This window comes from Vanellus vanellus (assembly GCF_965231255.1).
Source record: "Vanellus vanellus genome assembly, chromosome: 1".
NCBI classification, from domain to species: Eukaryota; Metazoa; Chordata; class Aves; order Charadriiformes; family Charadriidae; genus Vanellus; species Vanellus vanellus.
The window spans coordinates 15,255,628-15,277,219 of record NC_138905.1 but is presented as its reverse complement, the minus strand read 5'-3'; the positions used below and the strand labels follow the sequence as shown (position 1 = coordinate 15,277,219).

Sequence of the window (21,592 nt, the reverse complement as noted above, 5' to 3'; positions counted from 1 at the left end):
CTGAGACTATGAGAAGAGGAGGTGATATTTCCCAGTTTTACAGAACTAGGACACACAGAAGTGAAAACCGGAAATGCTCACTAATTTTGTGCTCAGGTTGAGCTCCTTTGGATGCTTTTATGAGAGTACTTGCTAAAAAGTATGTTCCTTCTGACTTCACTTTCAGTTGTGAATTATCCACATTTTTCAAATTCAGAATCCAAGGTCTTATATTCCTCTCAGAAAATACGAGACATAAACTGCATGAGTTCCTGAAAAAACACAAAAGTGTAGGCACTTGCCTATTACCTTGTCAGGTCCCTTTGTTAGAGGAAGGTTGAAGAAAGCTATTTTCTGATGTCCTATTCAGATGTCTTACCAATGAGGCCTTTTTTCCCCCCTTCATTCCACTTTATTTACTGCTATCCTTCACCTTCAACAAGATGTGTGGGAAGGATTTAGCTAGCACTATGGGGTTTTTTTGCCAGCGCAATTGAATAGAGCAAGATCCTGTTATTTCTTGAATAATACTTGTGATTGTGTTTTAACTAAAGTTAGACTGTACTTTGCAGCATGCTTGTAAGGGAAGACATTAATATTAAGCTTACTAGTTGCTGGTTTTAAGTGCTGGATTGCAACCTTATTCTCAGTGTATTTTACTTTTATGCCCTATATTGGTGCTTTTTCTAAACTTGAGTCTTGACTCTGTTCCAGCTTTTTGAGAGGACTGTTTTGTTGAGGTCACTGCCCCTTCTATCTTGTGCCATTTAGTCCTGTCTTTTCTTTCCTTCTCTTCCCTGTTGGATCCTGTCACTTTCTTTTCTGGTCGGCCAGTATTTCAGTACCCTGATGGCCAATTCAGACTTTCTGTCCCAGCAGTTGAAGATGCTCATCTGATTTCAGTCACTTCTCACTCACCGTTAGACAAGCTGTATTTTTTCTCCTTGTCCCATGTCTGTTGTATTTTCCTCTTCCCATTCTTGTGCCATTTAAGAGAACCTTATATCCCCATTGAAGTCCCAGGTGCCTTTTGGATCCAGTACCTCTTTGTTATCTTTCCACCAGTTTCCAATTTAGTCTTCATAACTTTGGGACAAGGAAACTGAGATGAGTTGTTTGCTGCTGTGTGATTTGTGATACCTGGTTCTATCTTCCACGTTCAAGTCAATCTGCTTTATTTGCAGTGCAGTTTAGGAGCTACCAGGTGGTTTGTCAAAACAAAGAAAAGGAGTAATCCTCCGCTGTCATATATTAGGGTCATCAGTGTTCCAAGACCCTCTGAAGATTGCAGCATTAATTAAAGTCCTGCCTTTTCAGTCTGGATCATACTCAAGGCAAGCAGGACGTTCAGAGAACTTTGATTCAACGCTGAATTATCTGTGAAATGGATGATAGTCCCCTAGACTCTCCAGTTAGCCAGGTTCTGGTGAGTCTTTTTCCCCTTGGGAGGGACAGATTTATTTAAAAAAAAAAAAAAGAATCCAGCCAAATTTTATTTACAATAGCCAAGAATGGAAGTGCAGAATTTCTTTTCTCAACCAAACTGTTCCAAAAACATATCTTTCATGGGGAGTTTCTGGAGTTTGAAATTAAACATTTTCTGTCTGAATCTGTTTTTGGAAACATATGCGGTGCTTTTGCTTAGAAGCTCCTCTGGATATTCTAATAATAGTCATTTGGCAGACAAAGCATGCAAAAAATTTGCACTTGAAATGTAAGGTAAGAAATCCTATTTATATTGCTTTAATTTCTTGTAACACTCAGCAGATGATTTTGATGTCTTCAGTGTATTACAAAAGTGGATAAAGTGTCAAGGCAAAAGTGCTTAGACATAATGATTAGTATGGTCAAAATATTAACTATTCTGTGTTTTGCTTGTGTTAGCAAAAACTCGTGCTGCTGACTTACTGGTGAATCCACTGGACCCAAGAAATGCAGATAAAATTAGAGTTAAAATTGCTGACCTGGGGAATGCCTGTTGGGTGGTAAGTATAGCTACATCATTTTAGCTGTTTAGCTTTCATTATTTAGAACAGGCTTTTTTATTGTTCATTTTTTCCATTAATGTGGTTCTTTCTATTTTAGCATAAACACTTCACAGAAGACATCCAGACAAGACAATATAGATCCATAGAGGTTTTAATAGGAGCAGGTTACAGTACACCTGCTGATATCTGGAGTACAGCATGTATGGTAAGAACAATACAATGTGTATTTTACAAGCATAAATCTCTTAAAACCAGTTGTTTATTTAGTGAGGAAACCTGATGAGGATGGTTCTGACATTTTTGACACAAATACATCATCATAAATTATGTCATATGAGATAGCTACTGATTATTTGTCCCCCTTATTTCAATTTCTCAAGCATTCTTAATCAAGAGGAAGTATTTTGGAGAACATTTCTGATTTTAATTTGATGCATTTTTAAGCTTGCAGTCAAAAATATGCAAGTTTGGAGGGAAATACCTGTGTATTTTAAATGCCAAAGTCTAACTGAAGTAATACAACTGCGTGTTTCCTTCCCATCTTAGAATCTATGCGACTGTTTGCTATGTTTCCATTCTTTTTTCTTGCATAAAGTAGCAAAACAGTGAAATACTTCAAATTCTGGCCAAGTGCAGTGAAAACATTCATTAGATTAGGCTTGCAAACCACAGCTTTAGATTCTAAACTTTGGAGAGAATAAATTTAGTTTATCAGTAAAATATGTGGTAACGTTCTGTAGAATTAGTTTTAACACAGTAAAACTGATTTTTAAAAATCTGTAAAGAATTTTGGTTACAAAAAACATAATCATTCAACTTTCTGAAACACTCTGTAACATCTCTTTGAGGCAAATAAGCTACATGCATCTTCTCATTAAAGATAGTTTTGGAAATACATTTAGAAATAACTTTGTCTATTTTAAAAATGAAAACTTATTCAGATCTTTATATTTTACAAACACATGTCTGAAAAGAGTAAGTGTGTGAGGAGGAGGAGAAGACTCAAATACTAGACACAGTTTGCAGGCGTGGGTGATGAGAAGAATTGCAAAGCTCAGAGGGAGAGGAGGAGGATTGAAAGGAACATAAAATCCTACAGATATTAGAAGCTCAGCGAGCCATTTGTTGGAAGTAACTAACCCATAAGTAAAATTGCAAATATGTTTTCTCTGGAGTTTAATACTAGCTTTTGCTTTAGTACACAGAAAAGAACATCTATTTCCAAATTTATTCTTCCATTTTGGGGTAAAATGTAGAATTTTTCTATTACATTGAAAACAAAGCATAGAAAATATCCCACAGAATATGAATATATTTATATATTTACATTATTTATATTTGTCATTCCCTGCTTTTTTAATTTTTTTTTTTTAAAAGGTTGTCAGTTAAGGGGTAGCTATATGTTAGTAAGTGACCTAAGTTTGAGGTTATGTTCAGGTTAGGTAAGTAATTGCTCTGATCATATCCACCTGTCAGAAATACTCATTTGTGAACGGGTAGGAAAGGTGCCATGTGGCTTTGCAGTGGGAGCTGTATTACATAATTACAGATTCTGTCCTTCATTCTGATCATGATTTTGACTTCGGATGAGATTTCTTGTCTCAATTGAATGATAATGCACATATTGCAAAAGTGTGTGTCTAATATGAATGGTGTGAATTAATGCTAATGCAAAGTATAATAAGGTAGTATCAAAGCAAAGATGAGATGTTATGCTTTTAAAACCCTTGCTTGCAAGTGAATCACTGAGCTAGTTCTCTGAACCAGCACTGAAAGAGGGTTCACAATTTTTTTACCTCATTTAGATGGAATTGTGTGCAAATACATCTTGTAGATCTGTGTGTACCCACGACCTTCAGATTGGAGATTTCTGACCAGTATTCTCATAGAGACTGATCCAGGTGTGCTCTTCACTCCTCCATCTGTGTGGCTCTTGCTAACAGAAGACCTGCTGCTTCAAAATCTTGGTCAAGTTCTCCACCTCAGTGGGCATTTTTACGTTTCATAACATGGCTGCCAAACTCTCCGAAATGGGCTTGCTCACAAGCAGTCCAGAACACTCTGCTTAGTAGTAAAAAGCACACATGAAGACTGCTTAGCTTGCAAAATAGAAAAGATTTTCCATCTGTTATATATCCACTACTGTGTCAGATTTTCTAGATAATGTCTCTGTTTAAAAAAATGAGAATAAAACCAGGCCTTTCTTTGAATTAGTTTAGGGTCTGTAGAAATTCCATGTTGGAGATTGACCTCCAGGTGTGTACATAAAACACCTCAATCTTTTTATGTGTCCTGGGTAGTAGACTTTATGAAGGACTACTTGGAATGCGTGGGACCAGGATTCACCCAAGGTCTTAACTTGATCTTGTACTTCATGGATCTCCATTTGAGCCTAAGGTTTTTCACTGCCTTTTGCTTGCTAATGAAATAGTCTTGCTCATTGAGGACAGCATTGACTACGAGAGTAGCAGAGCTACAGGTTCTTGTATTGGCTTGTATTTATGGCATAAAGCGTTAAGTCAAGCACAGAGGTTGTGTTGTATCACAGCAGCAGACTGTCTTTTTTTCATCATACCATTCACTCATCAATTTTACTTAAGTCTTTAGTAATGAGGATGGCGATGGCGATGATGTTTTTAAATTAAAGCCTCTGATAATGGTGCCCTGAGCATGCAAAGCATCTGTGTTCATGTAAGGACTCTACCCAAATAGCATATAATGTAAGAGAAGCAGTGCAAAAGAGGGAGAAATAACTCAGTGCTAATAACCTTACAGTTCTGTTTCTTTTGGTGTTATGTCAGTGAATAAGTAGCATTGTAAGCTAGCAGCCTGTGAGCTGAATCTTCTAACTTGAGATGATTTGGCATGGCACAGTTCTTGTGCCCCAAACAGGAAAAGTGCCTCTTTGAATGAGATTTAAAGGATGAGAGGGAGCATCCTTAGGCCAGTACCAGTCCTCTGCTCAAGTCATCTGAATCTCAGAGTCTTTAAGAAAAAAAAAAAAAAAAAAGATCAGGGAAAAAAAGAGGATGTTGCATACTTTGGAGGCTTATAATCAGTGCACACACAATGTGCTGTGAAGCTAATGAAAGAAGTTAGATGCCACTGGGCTTTTCCGGACTATAACAGAGTTTGCTTGTTCTTTGCTCAGCAAAGAATGCAACACAGTGTAACTTAATTTTTTTCCCCCAGACTTTGGTGACCTGAGTCTTAGTGATTGTTGCTATTATCTGCTGGACATTTTTAAGTTTTGCTAAGGAAATCACACAGTGCCCTTTCTTTTTCTTTTAACAATGTGGCCTGTTTAAGTGGGATACTCAGCTGCTCTCCTGGAAAGCTAGACACTGGGAATCTCTGTCCACATCTATTAAATTCTAGAAAATTCTGTGTTCGCTTGCTGTACTAAACTCTATTTTAATTATGCTAACAGGGAGGTGCATCTCTCATTTTCACTGAAAAAAAGGAACAGATTTGGAGCCAGCAGTGCCTTTGACAGGATTGAAACCACCCTTGATTATTTAATTTTATCAGGCTGAATTTCTACATTTGCAGTATTGAGAGGGTTGCTTTCTGTGGAGCAGAAACTGAACAGGCACTGCATGATTTAGCATTTCCTAAATCTGAAAAACCATGGAACACAGTACTCCCCTGCTGCTGCCAAAAAATCCTGGCAAGATAAGGGAGTTAGTACTGGCAGAGGGCATCCCTTTGTATTGCTCCTGGAAATGACTGCAAGCACCATGATTCCACTGCTTTTCTTTGTTTATACTCTTTGGATTGGAGACAGGAAAAGCACCTGAAATGATGAGTCTCATCATCTGACTTCTGTTGTTCATTATGTACAGTCTTGTTTGAGCTGCGGGGAGGAGATGACTATGTCACAAGCCAGGACGTTAACAAGACTATGTTTTTAACGCTTATCTGTGGTGGCTTTTGTGATGGGTTGTGATTCCTGAAATACCTTTTTATAATAAGAACTAGTGAATAGATCATAGCTGTAGATCGGCAGGAAGTCAGAGAAGGAGAAAATTGTACTTGGTGTTTTATCTATCCAAAGAGAATACAAATGATGAAAGAAAATACTACTGGGGTGAGAGGGAAAGGGGGCAGGCAAACAGCTTTCAAAGTGAGGGAGATGCTATTACAAGGCAAGCAAGCTTACAGGGGTGTTTTTTATTATGAACATTTTTATTCACGTGAGAGAACTTGGAGGGACAGAATGCAGAATGAGCAGCATGTAGTAACTTATGATGTTAAAATTAAACCTGCATGTAAGTGCTTGTAGTTCAGCCCCCAGTTTACTTCTTTGCATAATGTCCTCTGATGTGGGGTGAGGAGCTAACTGTCCTTACCTACTCGTCCTGTGTTGTAAGCAGGGAAAAAATGGTCATGTGTCCATGGGATCATGAGTATCATCATGCTAGTATGTGTGAGTGGCACATACTGAAGGTGTGATGACAAGCCTCAGTCTGCACAGAAGCAGTATTTTGAGGAAAAATGGAAAATCAAAAATCTGGTTAGAGAAGAGGAGAATTTCAAGTCACTATGCACATATTTTTCAGTAGGCAGATACTGTACAGAATGCTGTTATTAATCACTGTACACCATTTTTGAAGGTGGTGGGTGGACAACCTGAAACACTCAAAAGAAAATGATTTTCCAAAGAAACTGACTTTCCAAAGCAACCGCCCAGCATGTGCATGATTCCAAGATCAGAGTACAGCGAATAATAGAAACCTGTTTCCTTTTCAAGCATCCCATGCATGTCTGTGTTTTGTATATCTGGCCTTTCTTAGCAAGCACTAACCATGCAAAATGCCTTTTATATTCTTTCCATTGCCTGGCTTTTCAGCAGGAGATGTCCATGGGAGAACAAACTGTCAGCTGGTGTGTGTATTTCAAAAGACTTTTTGCTCTTCTTTCCATGCTCCCACTTCCCTGTGGAACAGCGTTCTTAAAACTAAGCCTATTTTTAAAGCAGTTACAGTCTTCTCATTCGGGGCTCTTCATTTCAGCTGGGGCAAAGAAACTCTGGCCAAGAGCCGGATCTTGTATGTCAAAGTAATAATTTTGGCCTATAGCTTGTTGTCCTTTTTCAGCTGGGGCTTCGTAAGAGGAATTCAGGGAGGCTGATACAGTCCAAGTGAATTGTTCTTCCAGTCCTCTCCCAGACAGCTTTCCCTAGGCATGCATCCATTTTCAATCACCAGATTGAGTACACAGCTGTCAATGCAGTGAAAATGTAGCTATTTCCAATTGTGTGATTAGACACAGATCCATAATATATGATAGTGATGCCAACAGCGTAGTATTGTGGTAGGTTCATATACAATCACATGGCAGGAAAGCAATCACAGCCTCTCCAGAGCCTACAAAAGCAGCAGTGTGACCATTTATATGAAAGGTTCTCCATCTGCAGATGGAGAAAAGCAGTCTAGACTGTTTTTCTGCGATAACCTTAGGAAAGTGACAAGTAGCGGTTGCCAGTACAGTCAGTAAGGACGCATGATTGCCTTGGGCTTTTGTGCCGTATGTTGAGTGTGCTGTATCTCATTTGTTATCTCCACTTAATAATTGAAATGTTGATTTCTGTTGAGGTAAATGTCAACATTAAGTAAAAAAGATCATGGTAATTCAAAGTCAGAATTTTTGTCAAGAAACTTTTTTATAAATGAACATTTTCAAAGGGAAAGTAAGTAAATATGGTTAATTTTATTTCTAGCATCATAGAAATAATAGCCAAATTTAGGTTAAAAGGCATCTCTAGTAGTCTACCTCCAGGCTGAACCAGGGTTAAGGTTAGATGAGGTTACTCAGAGGCTCATCCAGTTGAGGTGTGCATATCTGTCAGGATGACATTTCCACAGCCTTTCTGAGCAGCCTGTCCCAGTGCTCAGCCATTTTTTTTCTTTGTATCCAGTTGGAATTTCCCATGTTGCTGCTCATGTCTGTTCTGTGCTGTCCTTTCATTGAGAAGAGCAATGGTCTTCTCTGTTTCTGCCTTTCAGGCAGTGGAGAGCAGAAATTAAATCGCCCTTTCTTTCCTTCTCTAACGTGAACAAACACGGCCCCACCAGCTGCTCTCCTCCTGCATCTTCTGCTCAGCCCCCTAACGTCTTAGAGGTCCTCCCTGATCTCTCTCCAGTTTGTCAGGGTCTCTCATACTGGTGGCCCCAAAGTGGTCACAGGTCTCCAGATGCAGATAAGAGTGCTGAAGAGAGGGGATGATAACATGCTTGTTACGTCTAGCTGAGTATGTGGTTAGCCTGCATTACCACGAGAGTGCTTTTTTGACCTGTGTTCAATTTGCTGTCCATCAGGGTTTCCACCTCCCGATTTTGTTGCAGAGTGTCAGTGGTTTACGCATTGGAGACTGGGTGGTTTTATGTACCTACAGTTGGGTGCAAAGTGTTGATAAGTACTGAAAAGTGCTCAGAAGTCCAAAGCAGCACTGCGCTGACAAAACCTGCTGAGTACCAGCAGCAGAGAGCTCTTCTTTTGGTGGCACTGATTCCGTAACGGGACTGCGTGTACTTTCTGGTGCACCACACCTTTGGACATGAGCTTAAAGAGCAGAAGAACTCTGACTGATACAATCCAGAGGTGTCATTGTCCTTCTTAGGGCTATTTAACTGCTTATTAATGCATTTTTAACACTGATTTTTGCACTTTATGGTAAAAACCTAGGTCAAGGATTTATTCTTTTTTAAATGAGGCCAAATTAATTTCATTTATCTTGTGAGCCAGTCCATCCTACAAATATCTAGGAACCTATCACCAGGTTGCTACAGACAAACCTGTGAGACATTGTCCTGCATGAATGCTAAGAAGTATTATTACAGGTATTTATCGCAGCACCCAGAAGGCAAGGCTGTCTCTAGGCTGCCCCTGTCTGCATCTGAGTCAGTAGTTTTTTCGTTCTCAGTGCAGAGTCCTTTAAGGAGAGTCAGGAAATCAAATGTCTGAGATGCTGTGGCTCCAGCCCATGCTGGGCATGGAGTCAAAGCTATACAAAAAGGAAAAAAAGAAGCAGCAGCATCATTTTGAAAAGCTTTAGTTTCTCTTCACCAAGAGGGTAGTATAAATATCCCAAATCTATGAGAGCTTGCAGCTCTTATTATATACAAACATTGAAAATTCAGTGTATCACAGTGGTGTGCTTACTTCTCGTGCTTCTCTAGGAACAGTTTTTACAGTTTTTCCAATTTAATCTTTTAGCTCCACACAGGCATATCAAGCTATTAATGCTTCATTTTTTGGGACAGAAGCTGTATTCTTTTGGAGTCTACCTTTGTGGCTACATTCAACTACATTTCTGTTGTTCTCCAGGAATCTGTGTTAAATAGCAATGAGTTTCTTCATGTCCTCAGAAATCAGTCCCATCAGCATGTGTTCTCCTAGGAAAGCTGTGCCGGCTCTTCCGGTGACTATATTCCCATTAGATACAGAGGGGACACTTGGACCTCTCTGCCTCATCTCAAAAGAGGAACTGTTCTCCATGTTGCGTTTAGAGATCCCTACCAGTGATCTCTTCTGGCTAGTCTAAACATTTCTTCAGTACAAATACCTGGTAATTTATTAGGTCCTTCGGATTTTTTAATCTGTAAAATGAAAACTCTCGATCTTGAGCTGAGAATAGAATAAGAAAAAAAGTGAATGACTGTTTATTAGTGATAGTGACTTTAGAAATTAAAGGCCAATTCGTAGGATCAACAGAAATGTCAACAAGGGGAATTCTTGCTTTCTTGGCTGCTGTGCGTGATTGCAATGAATTGTTTTGGCTATAGCCCACTTGGATGACACTGCAGCTCACAGCTTGTAAAAGCCAAGTGCCCATAAATAGGCTAAATTTATAGGTGTTTTAGCAACTCCAGGTTACTAACTGGAACAGAAAAGTGTGTATTTTCAGGAGACAAATATTTTGTAGTAAATGTTCTGACGGAATGAAATCCCCTCCTAGAGCTCTGCCAGGGAGTTCTGCCTGATTTTTGGAACGATTTTCTGGATCAGATGCTTTCCCTGATACTCTCCATCTTGGAGATGGAAAATAGTTTGATGTTTAAACCACCTGGAAAGAATTAGATTCCTGTGGCTGCTTGGGTAATTGGTGATCAGAGTAGAAAGCGAATAGTTTAACAAATTAGGCTAGGGGAATCCATGTTTGTACACAAGTGTGGGCTCTCAGTTATTTCAGCGCTTTGTGGCTTTTGTTATGCATTACACCCATAAAGAGAAACTCAGTTTTGTCCTGACCTAACGTAAGGTTAGCGTCCCATTGGAGCATTGCAGTGGCCTGAAGGCATCACTCATCAGGGTGTCTGCTCTGGATTCCTTCATCAATGTCAGTCTCAGTTACCCCATGATTGCAGTATTTACTTTGATGACTTCTGATTCAACAAAAATACCTTTTCTAAAACTGTCCTAGATTTAGAGTCATCAAGGAAGCTTACCCTGTTTGCTAATTTCAAGTGATTAATTATAGTTATAAATGGATTTTCCTTCTGATTCAGGCTTTATTATTTCAGTCCCCAACGTGCAATCTCTGACACGTAATTAGCCTTCAGATACAAGTGTAGCACTTTATTACATATTTAAAAATACCTCTCTCAGCTTCATTAGCTTGCACATATTTAACATGACCAACAGATGACATGTTAGTATGTTAAAACATTTTTAATGTCAGCTTACACTGATGCCCCCTTCACACCCTTGTGCAGCCGATCTGTTCAGAGTCGCTTCCTCCGCAGCCGGATGCTGTTTGCTGCCTCCTGCCACCGGGGACCGGTGCTGAACTTTGCAACATGACCGAAATACTCCCTCATCAGCTGGTGGAGTCCCAGGGGTTGCTGGTTGGGGAGGGACCGCAGTTCCACACTCCTTGTCTGTCTTCTTCATTCATCCTGGTTAAGTAGACGGGGTTTGGGTGTGCTGCCTGTTGCCAGACCTCCAGCCTCCCATACTGATGGGGTGTGCTCGGGGCTAAACGTGAGACTCTCTCCAGAGCCCTGGGTTCATGCTGTCGGTGCACTGCAGGAGTGATGGTCCCCAGGTAAGTGGCCTCTCCTCAATCTCAGATCCAGTTGCAGGCCTTTAGCTTTGAGTGTTAATTCCGTCTTGGTTCTGAGATAGTTGTGATGTTATGCTGACATCTTAAGATTAAAAACAGTATTTCTGAAATACCCATAAATATGTCTGTTATGTTATAGGCTTTTGAGCTAGCGACTGGAGATTATTTGTTTGAACCACACTCTGGTGAAGACTATTCCAGGGATGAAGGTATGAATCTTTTGAGATATTTTATGAGTTTCTATGTATTTTCACACTCCTCTTCTTAAATTTCCAGTAAGCTTACAGTGGGGTTAAGTTTTGTATTTGAGTGAACTGTTCATAGACATTGTTTTCAGAATATAAATACGATTTTTTTCTTTTTAGTTTTAAGTTCCATCACTAGCAATGGGTGGGCAAAAACTCCCTTCTGCAGATAGTCATCTACTTAACTGCCTGAAGGAACTAAACTGCCCTTCTTGTAAGATTGCATATGTGTGGAAACCTGATTGAGAATAACAACATTTTAGTTTAGAAAAGAAACGACAAATTTGAACTTTATAGTATTTTCTCTTTATAAGAATGACACTGGAATAATGTTCACATTGTGCATTTTTATTTGAATTAGATAATTACTAATTTTTTTTAAAATCAGAATTAACTCCTGCTTCCATCTGTATACCTGTCCATTTTCATGCTTGTTTGCTTGTAAATGCTCTTTGCAGTGGTAATGTGGGCATCATTCATTGTTCCTAAATGCTACTAATGATGCCAGAGCTCTGCTGATCCTGGAAACCTCTGCATGGATTTGCTGCAAACATTGTTGATTTGAAACTATTTCTGATTTTTTACTAATTCCAGTTTCTTTCCTCTTCTTTTTTATCCCATCCTTTCCCTGCCCCTTCCACTCCCGTATCCTTTTTTTCTCTCCCTCATAGACCACATAGCACACATCATAGAGCTGCTAGGCAATATCCCAAGGCACTTTGCTCTATCTGGAAAATATTCTCGGGAATTCTTCAATCGCAGAGGTAGTACCTCTTCTTTTTGAAAGGTTCCGTGATGCAGACAGAAGTGGAATTGCTGTTGCTGGTTGTAGCATGTCCCCCTGAGGAGCATTTCCTGAAATCACACGACAAAAATTTCTTTTTGAAAATCAAAATACACAGGAATCTGTGACAAATTTATTTTTTTTAAGCTAAACTTTCTGACAAATAACTATTGGTACATTTTAAATTACATAGCAAAACTTGTTTTTAGCTGCTGATACTCAAATGCTTTGAGAAGGAAGTTTTACTGAAAGCATCTTTCCAAATTAGCCACCGAGCAGTGTGCACCTGTCTTTTTTTTACCAGGATCAATCTATTTCTGTCTGTACCGGGCCAGTGTTAGTGTGTGCATGCAATGTACTGATTAAACTGTTGTATGTTTCTGTTTTGCTGGCAATGTCCTCCAATGCAGACCACATAGCATTGATCATTGAACTGCTGGGAAAAATCCCTCGAAAATACGCTATGTTGGGGAAATATTCCAAGGAGTTTTTCACCAAAAAAGGTAACGGTATTTATGCAACACTAATTTAAAGCATAATACTATCCAAAAGGAGAATATGTTCATTTATGGGTACTGAAGAAATATATCAGTTTAAATGGAGAGCTCTTACTAAAGAAGAATTTTGGTGTAAACTTGGCTTTCTGAGAAAAGCCACCGTTTGCAGTATTCATTTGAGTATTTCATTTAAAATTCATTTTGGGATGTACTCAACAAAGTGTGGATGTTAACAAATGTCTGTGTGAGTCTGTTGTCCAGTGTTTATGTAAATGTAAGGAATCAAGTGATGCATAGTTTGTGATGTGGAAAATCATCTGTCAGCTACTTCTGATCATACATAGCGGTCCAGCGGATGCTACTGATCACGAGTAACCGAGGTGGGAAGGGAGTACCTGGGCAATAGACACACAGCTGTGTGCAGTTGGTCCTCACGCTCTCGTAACCTCCCTGAAGAGAAAGCGTGCAGAAAAGATCACTCTGTGACAGAGCGATGGAGAAAGCCGCTCTGCTGTGCACTGTGCTGTCTCACTTCAAATGCTCCAAATTACCGTAATGTCTGAGTGCCACAGCCATAGGCAATGACTTAGCTGTGTTTGGTCTTGTACAACGGTGCAACCCCTCTAAAATTAAAACCCTTGTCAATTGCTACAAGAAAGTAATTAATCTGGGTAAATACACCGGGCCTTATGGTTCTTTTATCTTTTTGCACTTTGTCTGTGCTCAGGCTGTTCTTTAAGACAGGTTTTTGACACGTGAGGGAATGTGGTGATGCTTCAACTGTCTTTTGTCCCCTCCGTGTATGAGACAGCACTGTGTTGTATCAGGGGACAGGGTGTGTCAGGAGCATCCCATTACGTGGTCAGAGAACATCTGGGCTGTCAACCGCAGCTGGCAAGCACGTCTATCTGCCGAACAGCGCTGCGGCTTTCCTCTGGCCAGTGACTCCACACGCCTGAATGCACAGCTCGTCGGCAGGGCCACTGCCGGCCACTGACCAGCTGCATCAGGCATGTGGGGTGCCAGGGGGCCAAGGCGGCAGTGCTGTGCTTTAAGAAGTTGGGGTCATGAGGCAGGAGACAACCCAGTGATTCATCCCCCACCCTTGCATGAGCGCTGCCTGTTCTCTGTGCGGTTATTTCTGGTAGGGCAGGGACCCCCGCATGCCTGTGCTGCTTTAAGGAGGATGTAACAGTGTTAAACACAGTGTGAAGTAGGACAACAGTGATGATCAACGAGATAGAACAACTGCCATATGGGGGAGTCTAGAATGCCTGGGGCTTTTTAGTGTGGAGGAGAGAAGGTTGCTGGAGGAATAATAAAGGTTTGCAAAATTGGTAAGTCAGTGGATAAGCTGAAAAAAGAACTGTTGTTTGCCAGCACCCACCATTTGAGAGCGGGGGGACACCCAGTGAGACTTGCAGAGGGTGGCTTTAAAACAAGCGCTTCCCTGCGCAGCAGGAAGTGAGCTTCGGGAGCCTGCTGCCATGGAGCTTGTAGAGAGAGGCCGTATCAGCAGACTCAAAAACAATCTCACGTTAACTGAGATGAACAAACTTGGGGCTGACGGGTCTGTAAATGTATAAAGCAGTAGAAGGACTGGGCAGGAGGTACCCTCCGGCACCCTCCGACAGGGAATGCAGCCACTGCCCCCCTCCCCACCTCTTCCTGCCGCCACTGCCAGAGGCAGGCACTGAATTAAAAAGACCCCGCCAGCCTGACCCCCCACTTAAAGCATATCTCATGTTCCTAATTTTGACTTTATCCCAGATGGGTTGGCATTTTCTAATGACATCACAGAACCTTAAAAGGATCTAGCAGTTACACAATAACCACAGTGTTTGTGGCACACAGAAGAGGGCAGTTTGTAAAATTCCCATCAGGTGGAGAGTTCCACGTGCTTCCATGAGCATCTTCCACTGCAAAGTGTCATTGTTGTCCCCTAGGGCCTGAACTTCAGTGGCATTCCTCAGAGGTACGACCTGCCCTGGCTCTGGGTAGGATTTAAGTACTTTAAATTAAGACTTGGTTCACCCACCACACAAAATGTAAGTGCAAGTTTGCTGTGGAAGCTTAAACAGACTGGGTCCCACATCTTCTACTCAAAACAGAAAATCTCAAATGCAAGATGAAGGAGTAATAGTTTTCAGATCATACCAGTTATTCTACTGTTGCAACTCAGGAAAGTGGAAATTATTTGTGATGGAAGAATGGAGGTGGTGAGTTTCCTGCACACTTGAGATCTTTTTCATTGAATTGGGCACCAGATATCCTTTCTGTGTTTCCTGGGCACCCCAGTACTGCCAGCCTCTGTGGTGCCCCCAGGAGGGGTTTGTGTTTGACGGGCTGGCAGGGAAGGATAGGCTTCATAGTTGGCCAGCAAACTGCTGCATTTTGTACTCATCTGCTTGTGGCCTGAGCACTTGAGATCAGAAGCCGTGTAGTACAGGCCTGAGGCTCTTCTGAAAATTTCCTGCTGCGGTGTAAAGATGGGGTTGAAATCTGACTGTAGGCTTCTATTTTGAAAACATCAGCCTTGGGTGAAAAATCAAGAAATCATGATTTGGGTGTTGCTTCTGTCCAGAAGCAAGTTGTACCTCAGAGAGATGCTTTAAACATCTGAACTGTTCCCCTGTAGTCACAGGCACAAAAGGAAAGGTGTTACCAACTAAGGATTTTACAGGATCGAGTCCCTTCTCAGTAACTGCCTGAAGCAGTTTGTGACATTCAAATGGAAAGGGTGCATTTAAAAAAGGAAAAGCATTTCTAAGTTACTGCTTAGTCACCAGAACACAAATGCACACATACTTTTTATAGGGTCTCATCTTGATTGAGCCCAGTAATAACTCTGACAAGTCCTTTTCTCCAGCACCTCCATGAAAGCTATTTTGTCTGCAAAAATGATTAATGCATTTTGGCACAAAAACTTAAAACCTTTTTGTTTTTTCTAGATTCTAGACTGTGGTGCCTTTTATTTTTCTGCTGGTATTTGCTAGCCCTGTTTCCTTGTGAGCTAATAATCCTGTGCAAGATGCCAACTAGGTACTGGCTTTGCCCGTTGGAAGTTGTAACAATGCACGGCTGCTTATTTAAGAGCCTGGAAGGGAAGGAGAGGGTTCTCCTCCACCTCTCTCGCTTCCATCTACTGTACTGTGGGGCCTCTCCAGCAGTTCTTGCAATAGTTCTCGGGAGCACGTCCTCAAAGTATGTGGTAGCAGCTTATATCCCCCTGCCACTTCCCCAGTCCTTTGCATCATCCATTTCTTACTGTTCAGTAATCCATCCTCTTCTTGCCTGATGACACATCTTAAATTTGTCTTGGACAAATTTCATAGACTAGCACTATTTTTTTTTTTGTATTATGACCAGCAGAGAAAGTTTTAAATAGCAGCTTCCCACACACAAAGGTCCTTCACAGATTTCTTTAATAATTTCCTTCCGACGTTACGTTCCATTTGTCAGAAGGTCTGTTGCTGCCCACTTTGGCCCATGGGGGTTTTACAGTTCTGACAACTCTGTTGCCCTCTCCACTTATTTCCTGTGTGCTTCACTATCAAAAATCTAAATAAAGAGCTTCTTTTAGGAAGTTTTCACTTACTGTTACATTTTTAGCATTTGTTTGAAAATTCTTTTTAAGGCCCTGAATACTGACGGTGTCAGACCAGGCCTGTGCTTTTCATTTCTCCCTTAAATACAGGTACTGTCTTGCCGTCCTCCAGCTACATGGTACAAACCTCAAGAACCAGATGAAAATACATGTTGCCAGACACCTCCATTTCCCATGCTGCTGTCCAGTGTTTTAGGGTGGAAATGAGATGGACCCACCACACCGGAATGAATTCTTGGAGTTTTTCATCCACCTCCGTTGTCTTAATTGCCTTTTACTTCCTCTGTTTTGATTCTATGGTCAGCATCATGCTCTTTACTGAAAACTGAAGCATGAGTTTAATTCTTGGCCCCCACACAGATAATTTTTACTGTATCACATCTTCTTAAAGGCTTCTACAATCTTCATGGAATTTAACTTCAACCTGTAGTGTTAAAATAGCTTGTTCCTCAGCAGGAAAACACTACAGAGCGTTGTGCTGCCCAGGGTATGCTCGTCTTAAATTGGGTATCTCAAATTCGGCCTCCACTTTTCAACATCAGAAGAGTATTCCAACAATATGAACTCACCCTTCACAGTGACACCAGGAGCCTCATCTTGCAATCTTACTTTATACAACCCAAGGGAGGAAAGATGCCTAAAACTAAATAATGTGAATACAGAGGTGAAGGCAGTGCTGCATGGAAACGCACACACGCCCCCCAAGTTAGCCTAGTTTGGTAAATGATTATGGCAACCCTTGCAGTGAATGCTGTAAGCTGGAGAAGCTATGGACACAGGCTGATTTGCTATGGACATAGCCTGATTTTATATTTTTTTAGCCATTTTTTGCTTACAGTCAATAACAAGTCACTATTTTCTATCACTTTTTGGCAATACTTGAGCTTATGAGTTCTTACTAGAAAGTTTACTGCCTGTTCTTGTTAGTTATCACCAACACAGTTTTGGAAGCCTTCAAAAGGGTAAGATTTTCAGCACTTAAATTTCAGAGTTGCACAAATATTTTAAAGGGCTGAGAGTGAGCCTGGAAATGAAACACTGCTCTGAGATGTGCTGTCCTTTCTGTACATTCATACCATGGGACGTATGAGCCCAAAGCAGAGCTTTTTTTTGTTTGTTTGAATTGCGGGTACTGGTGGGACACACTTGTACCGTGACTGTACGGACACAAACTGGCAGGATACACCCTCTGCTTTCATTCCTTCTTGTCTCGGCACCTCTCCTGCCCTGTGAGATGGGAAGGGAAGAGGAGAGTGGGCCAGCTGAGGGCAGCACATCTTGACTTTATGTTACCAGTCTCTCCTCTTCCTTTTGCTTGTGATCGACCATTTGCACAATTGCTCTTTTGGGGTCTTTACGGTAGGACCTGGAGAGCTGCTTTTTCAAGTGTTGCACCCTGCCTAGAACCTTCTGCTATGGCCTGAGGCAGCAGAAGCGTGTCCTGCTGGGCATGTGGTGATTTTAATATCTATTGCATTCAGATGCTTGGACTCTGAGGGGCAGTCTGAAGGCATGGGTTTCTTCTCCTGCCCTGGAACTTCTGTAGCCACAGGGACGTACAGAAAATGAGACCTGCGAGTGAATGTCTGATGGCATTTTATAGGCAGTAGATTACAGCAAGGGATGACAATCAAGTTGCCAACCACTTTGCTTAAAAACAGCGTGGCCTACGTGCCGCCATGCTGACGGCGTAGTGTGCTTGTCAAGCTATGTTCAAGCTATGTATGAGTTGTGTTCAGCTTGCAGTATTGGCTGAGAACCCATCACCCTCCTCAGGGGACGTGGCAGAATCACCACAGGGGTCTCCAGAGTGCTTTTTTTAGCTCCACATGGAGACTGTGTGGCCTGGGAAGAAGGGAGATGGCAATGGTGGGGCAGGGAGCAACCAGAAGAGTCTCTCTTCCCCGTCATGCTGGATGACCTGTGGATAGAGCTGGATAATGTTGCTGGTTTGAATGGCAGAAGGGTTCTCTCTTCCTTTTTTTGTTTTGGTCTGAAACGTTGCCAGCTTGACCATGTGCCCCCTCTTTGATGGAACTCCAATGCTGCAGGTAGATGCTGCCACCGCTTGTGTTGGTGGTGGGTTGAAGGAGACGTAGGCAGCAGCAGGTGCCTCCTGCTCGGGAAGGGCCCAGACTGAGGCTCTTGGTGGGTGTTTGCCCGGGAGGTGGAGCAGAATCTGCGAGTGCCAAACCTCTGTGCTTGGCTCGGTTTGCAGTGAGTCGCTGCTCTGCTGCGCTGTCGGCAAATGCCACATAGTGAGGCAGTGACCTGTGTTGCTGAGACCTCCGTCTTAGGATTGGAGCGGTTTTGGAAGATTTGGGTTCGTTGGCTGAGTAGGAACGAAAGGCTTGCGGTGTTCTTTGCCCGCGGCGTGAGTGTGCATGTGAATGAGTGCCTTTGTGTGTGGGACACAGAACAAAGACAGCAGGGAAAATCAGAAATGATGCATACAGCAGAGTCCAGGTGTGACATACAGTTTGCTGTAGGAACGATCTCTTGGTTTTGACATCGGACATACTTGTCTTCTTTGAGGACCTCAAGCAAGCTTGTGGTGTGCTGCCCTTCCTAAATAATGATTCTCAGCTTCGTCAAGGTGCTGTGAATGCGGAGTGGGAGAAATACCAAACAGGGGTTAGTCACCAACAAGGGTAATGAGGTTTTTTTCTAATGCCAGTAATATTTCTGCTTGCAGGAGAACTCCGACACATCACCAAGCTGAAACCTTGGAGTCTTTTTGATGTGCTTGTGGAGAAGTATGGTTGGCCTCATGAGGATGCTGCACAGTTTACAGATTTCCTGATCCCCATGCTAGAAATGGTCCCAGAGAAACGTGCTTCAGCTGGAGAATGCCTTAGGCACCCGTGGCTGAATTCTTAGCAGAGTCTCCCAGCTGTTTAAAAAAACAAAAAAACAAAACAAAAAAAAAAAAAAGCCAGCAACCACTTTCCAATGCATCGGACCTAAATGGTGACTGTCACAAATTCTTTAGCAGGATCACACGTGAGCTGGCTTCAATCCTCAGACCTTTGTTTTGCTTGAGGTACTGTTTGACATTTTGCTTTTCGTGCACTGTGTTCTTGGGGAAGGGTAGTCTTTTTGTCTTCAGCTAGTAGTTTACTCACCCACTTTCTTCAGAAAACACTTAACGTGTCTTTAAGCATTGTTTCTTGTGTTGTGTGGCATTCAGACGTCAGATTTTTGAACAAAGGAAACTTCCCCCCATGTGTTTTGGCAAGTTTTGTAACTATTTATGAAAAAAAATAAATATTTTAGCTGATGCATATTATATAATTTACGAGCGTAAGAAATTTATCAAGTCAGAACTGAGTTACGGCGAGGAATTGTACAATTTTATCTTCTGGCAAAGAGACGTCATTCTTGTATTATAGTGTATGTAAATGCACCCTGTAAATGTTTATTTCCATTTAAATATGGGACTGGGGACTCAATTTCAGAGTAAAGCGACTAAGTTTTAGAGAGCTTTATAGCAGACCAATTGCATGTAGTGGACTTTAAACTGCTTTAAGGAATTGTGTAAACTTTCTATTCTGTAGCAGTTCCCGTTCATTGGATTTTAAACAAAGTGGCTCTGGTTTACAGGATTTCATTCCCCAAACGGCACTTTAAAGGAAGGCTAGACTTCTTTCTAATAAAGTATGCATTATCATTTAGCACTCCCTTTTAGAACTTTTGCCTATTTTAAGTGCTTTTAAGAAAAGAAAAATAGCAATTTCCCTTACAATGTGATAGTGAAGACATGGTACCATATGGTGTTGCCTTTTTATAAGCACTGTAAGTTGTACTATACCTTAAGAAAAACAAAAAATAAATTAAAAGTCGAGCATGAGAACCACTCTCTGTGTAGAATTCCTGATGTTTTATAATAAAAGTGTGTGCTTGGAATCAGTTAAGGAAGGCTATAGCTGCAAACATTGACAGTGCAGTGGGTAAAATAATCCAAGAAGTGAGATCATGCTCATTCCATTCATAGCTTTACATGTTTCTCAAATTGCACTACCTTTATTTTTTCCCATTAGACATACAGCTACCCGGTGTAAGTTGCACGCAACAATTAATTACGTGTTTCCTAGGAAAAAAAAAAGCTGCAGCTTATAGGCAATACGGATTTTAGAATGTACAGTACGGAGGTGTGTTTTGGCCTCTTTTAGAAGTCAGTGGGGTGAATGTAAGCTTACTTCTGATCTTCATGTAACTACGGTGCCACTTTCTTGACTTTGTCCATATGAAATCTCTTCACATGCCTTTGCAATAACTAGATTGTGAGAAGGTAGCCCCATGCTGTAACAATAACCAGTTGTTTGAGGTGCTTGCAGTTGTCTAATTAAAGTGTTTTGTTTTTTCAGACAGTGTGCTGGTCATTGGAATCTTTGCTAGCCGTGACTCCGACCCTGTGTTTGCTAGAGGTCCATGTTGTGGTCGGGGTGGGTGGGGGGTGTTTAGCCTGGTCAAAAGCAGCTTTCTGTGTTAATTTATATCACCTGGTACACCAGAGCATCCTGAAGGGTAATGTGGCACAAGGGGCTGTGCGTAAGCAGTGGAACATGACAAAGCCAAAAAAGACTAGCTGGGTTTTGGGACCAGGTGCCTTCAGCCTCCACGCCCCGAACACTTCGCACTGGAACTGCTCTTAACGGCCGCAAGGACAACACTGGTGAGGAGGATGAGGCTACAATGGACCCAAGGTAAAGGTATGTTCTGCTTCACACCCAGCCTAGCCACGGCAACTGATCAGAAGTTTGTTCTGGAACACATGGGAAATACTGGCACTCGAAGGAGGTGCTGGTTTGAACGCAAGCCAAGCAAGGTGAGTAACCACACGGCACCGGCATAGCACTACCCTTTGCTTGGCCACGGCGATACAACAGGACTCGGGGTACCTTGCATAGTCCCAGGCCTGTTCTGCAACACAGTGTGGCAGCGCCTCACGCTGCTCTCAGCCCTCACCATGTACAGGGGTTATTTCACACTCCCTTACAGTGCAGATGCAACAGCCTGCTTCACGGAGGGCTGAACAGGGGTCAGTTGAGTGTTGGGGCTATATACAGAGGGCGATGCAGACTTTTTTCAGTGAGTGTCTGAGCACTCAATTGGGGGGGTTGGGTTGGGTCCACTGCAGATTGATGGCCTAATCCTGTTCTGTGGCACTGCAAAATGGCACATTCCATACAATGCATTTTGCAGAGCCAGCAGTTCAGGAAAGTATTACTAGTGTACCGTTTTTGCTGATGCTATTTGTCAATCATTACAGGCAAAGCAGAATTTAGGTTAGCCCTGATCTTTGTTTCTACACGTTAAAAAGAATTACCACCTTTTTTCAGCGAGTAGGAGCAGCCACTTCGATCCTGTCCCAGTTTCTCCTCTCTGGTCCTGAGGCAGAGCTGTGGAGCAGAGTCCTGTCACG

The 21,592-nt window shown here is 41.8% G+C and overlaps 1 protein-coding gene across 3 annotated transcripts in view; it reads left to right on the top strand.

Moving 5' to 3' along the window:
* SRPK2 (SRSF protein kinase 2) overlaps nt 1-20,538 on the top strand; it is a 100,144-nt gene extending 79,606 nt beyond the window's left edge. The window contains exons 11-16 of one of the 3 annotated variants that reach the window (XM_082498829.1): nt 1,864-1,964; nt 2,065-2,172; nt 11,174-11,243; nt 11,951-12,043; nt 12,474-12,566; nt 18,863-20,538. In XM_082498829.1, the coding sequence (XP_082354955.1) occupies nt 1,864-1,964; nt 2,065-2,172; nt 11,174-11,243; nt 11,951-12,043; nt 12,474-12,566; nt 18,863-19,047 (650 nt within the window). In that variant the 3' untranslated portion in view covers nt 19,048-20,538. The remainder of the gene's footprint in view (nt 1-1,863; nt 1,965-2,064; nt 2,173-11,173; nt 11,244-11,950; nt 12,044-12,473; nt 12,567-18,862) is intronic. The other 2 variants (XM_082498828.1, XM_082498827.1) reach the window with 2 other exon arrangements.
* The last annotated feature ends 1,054 nt before the right edge of the window (nt 20,539-21,592 follow it).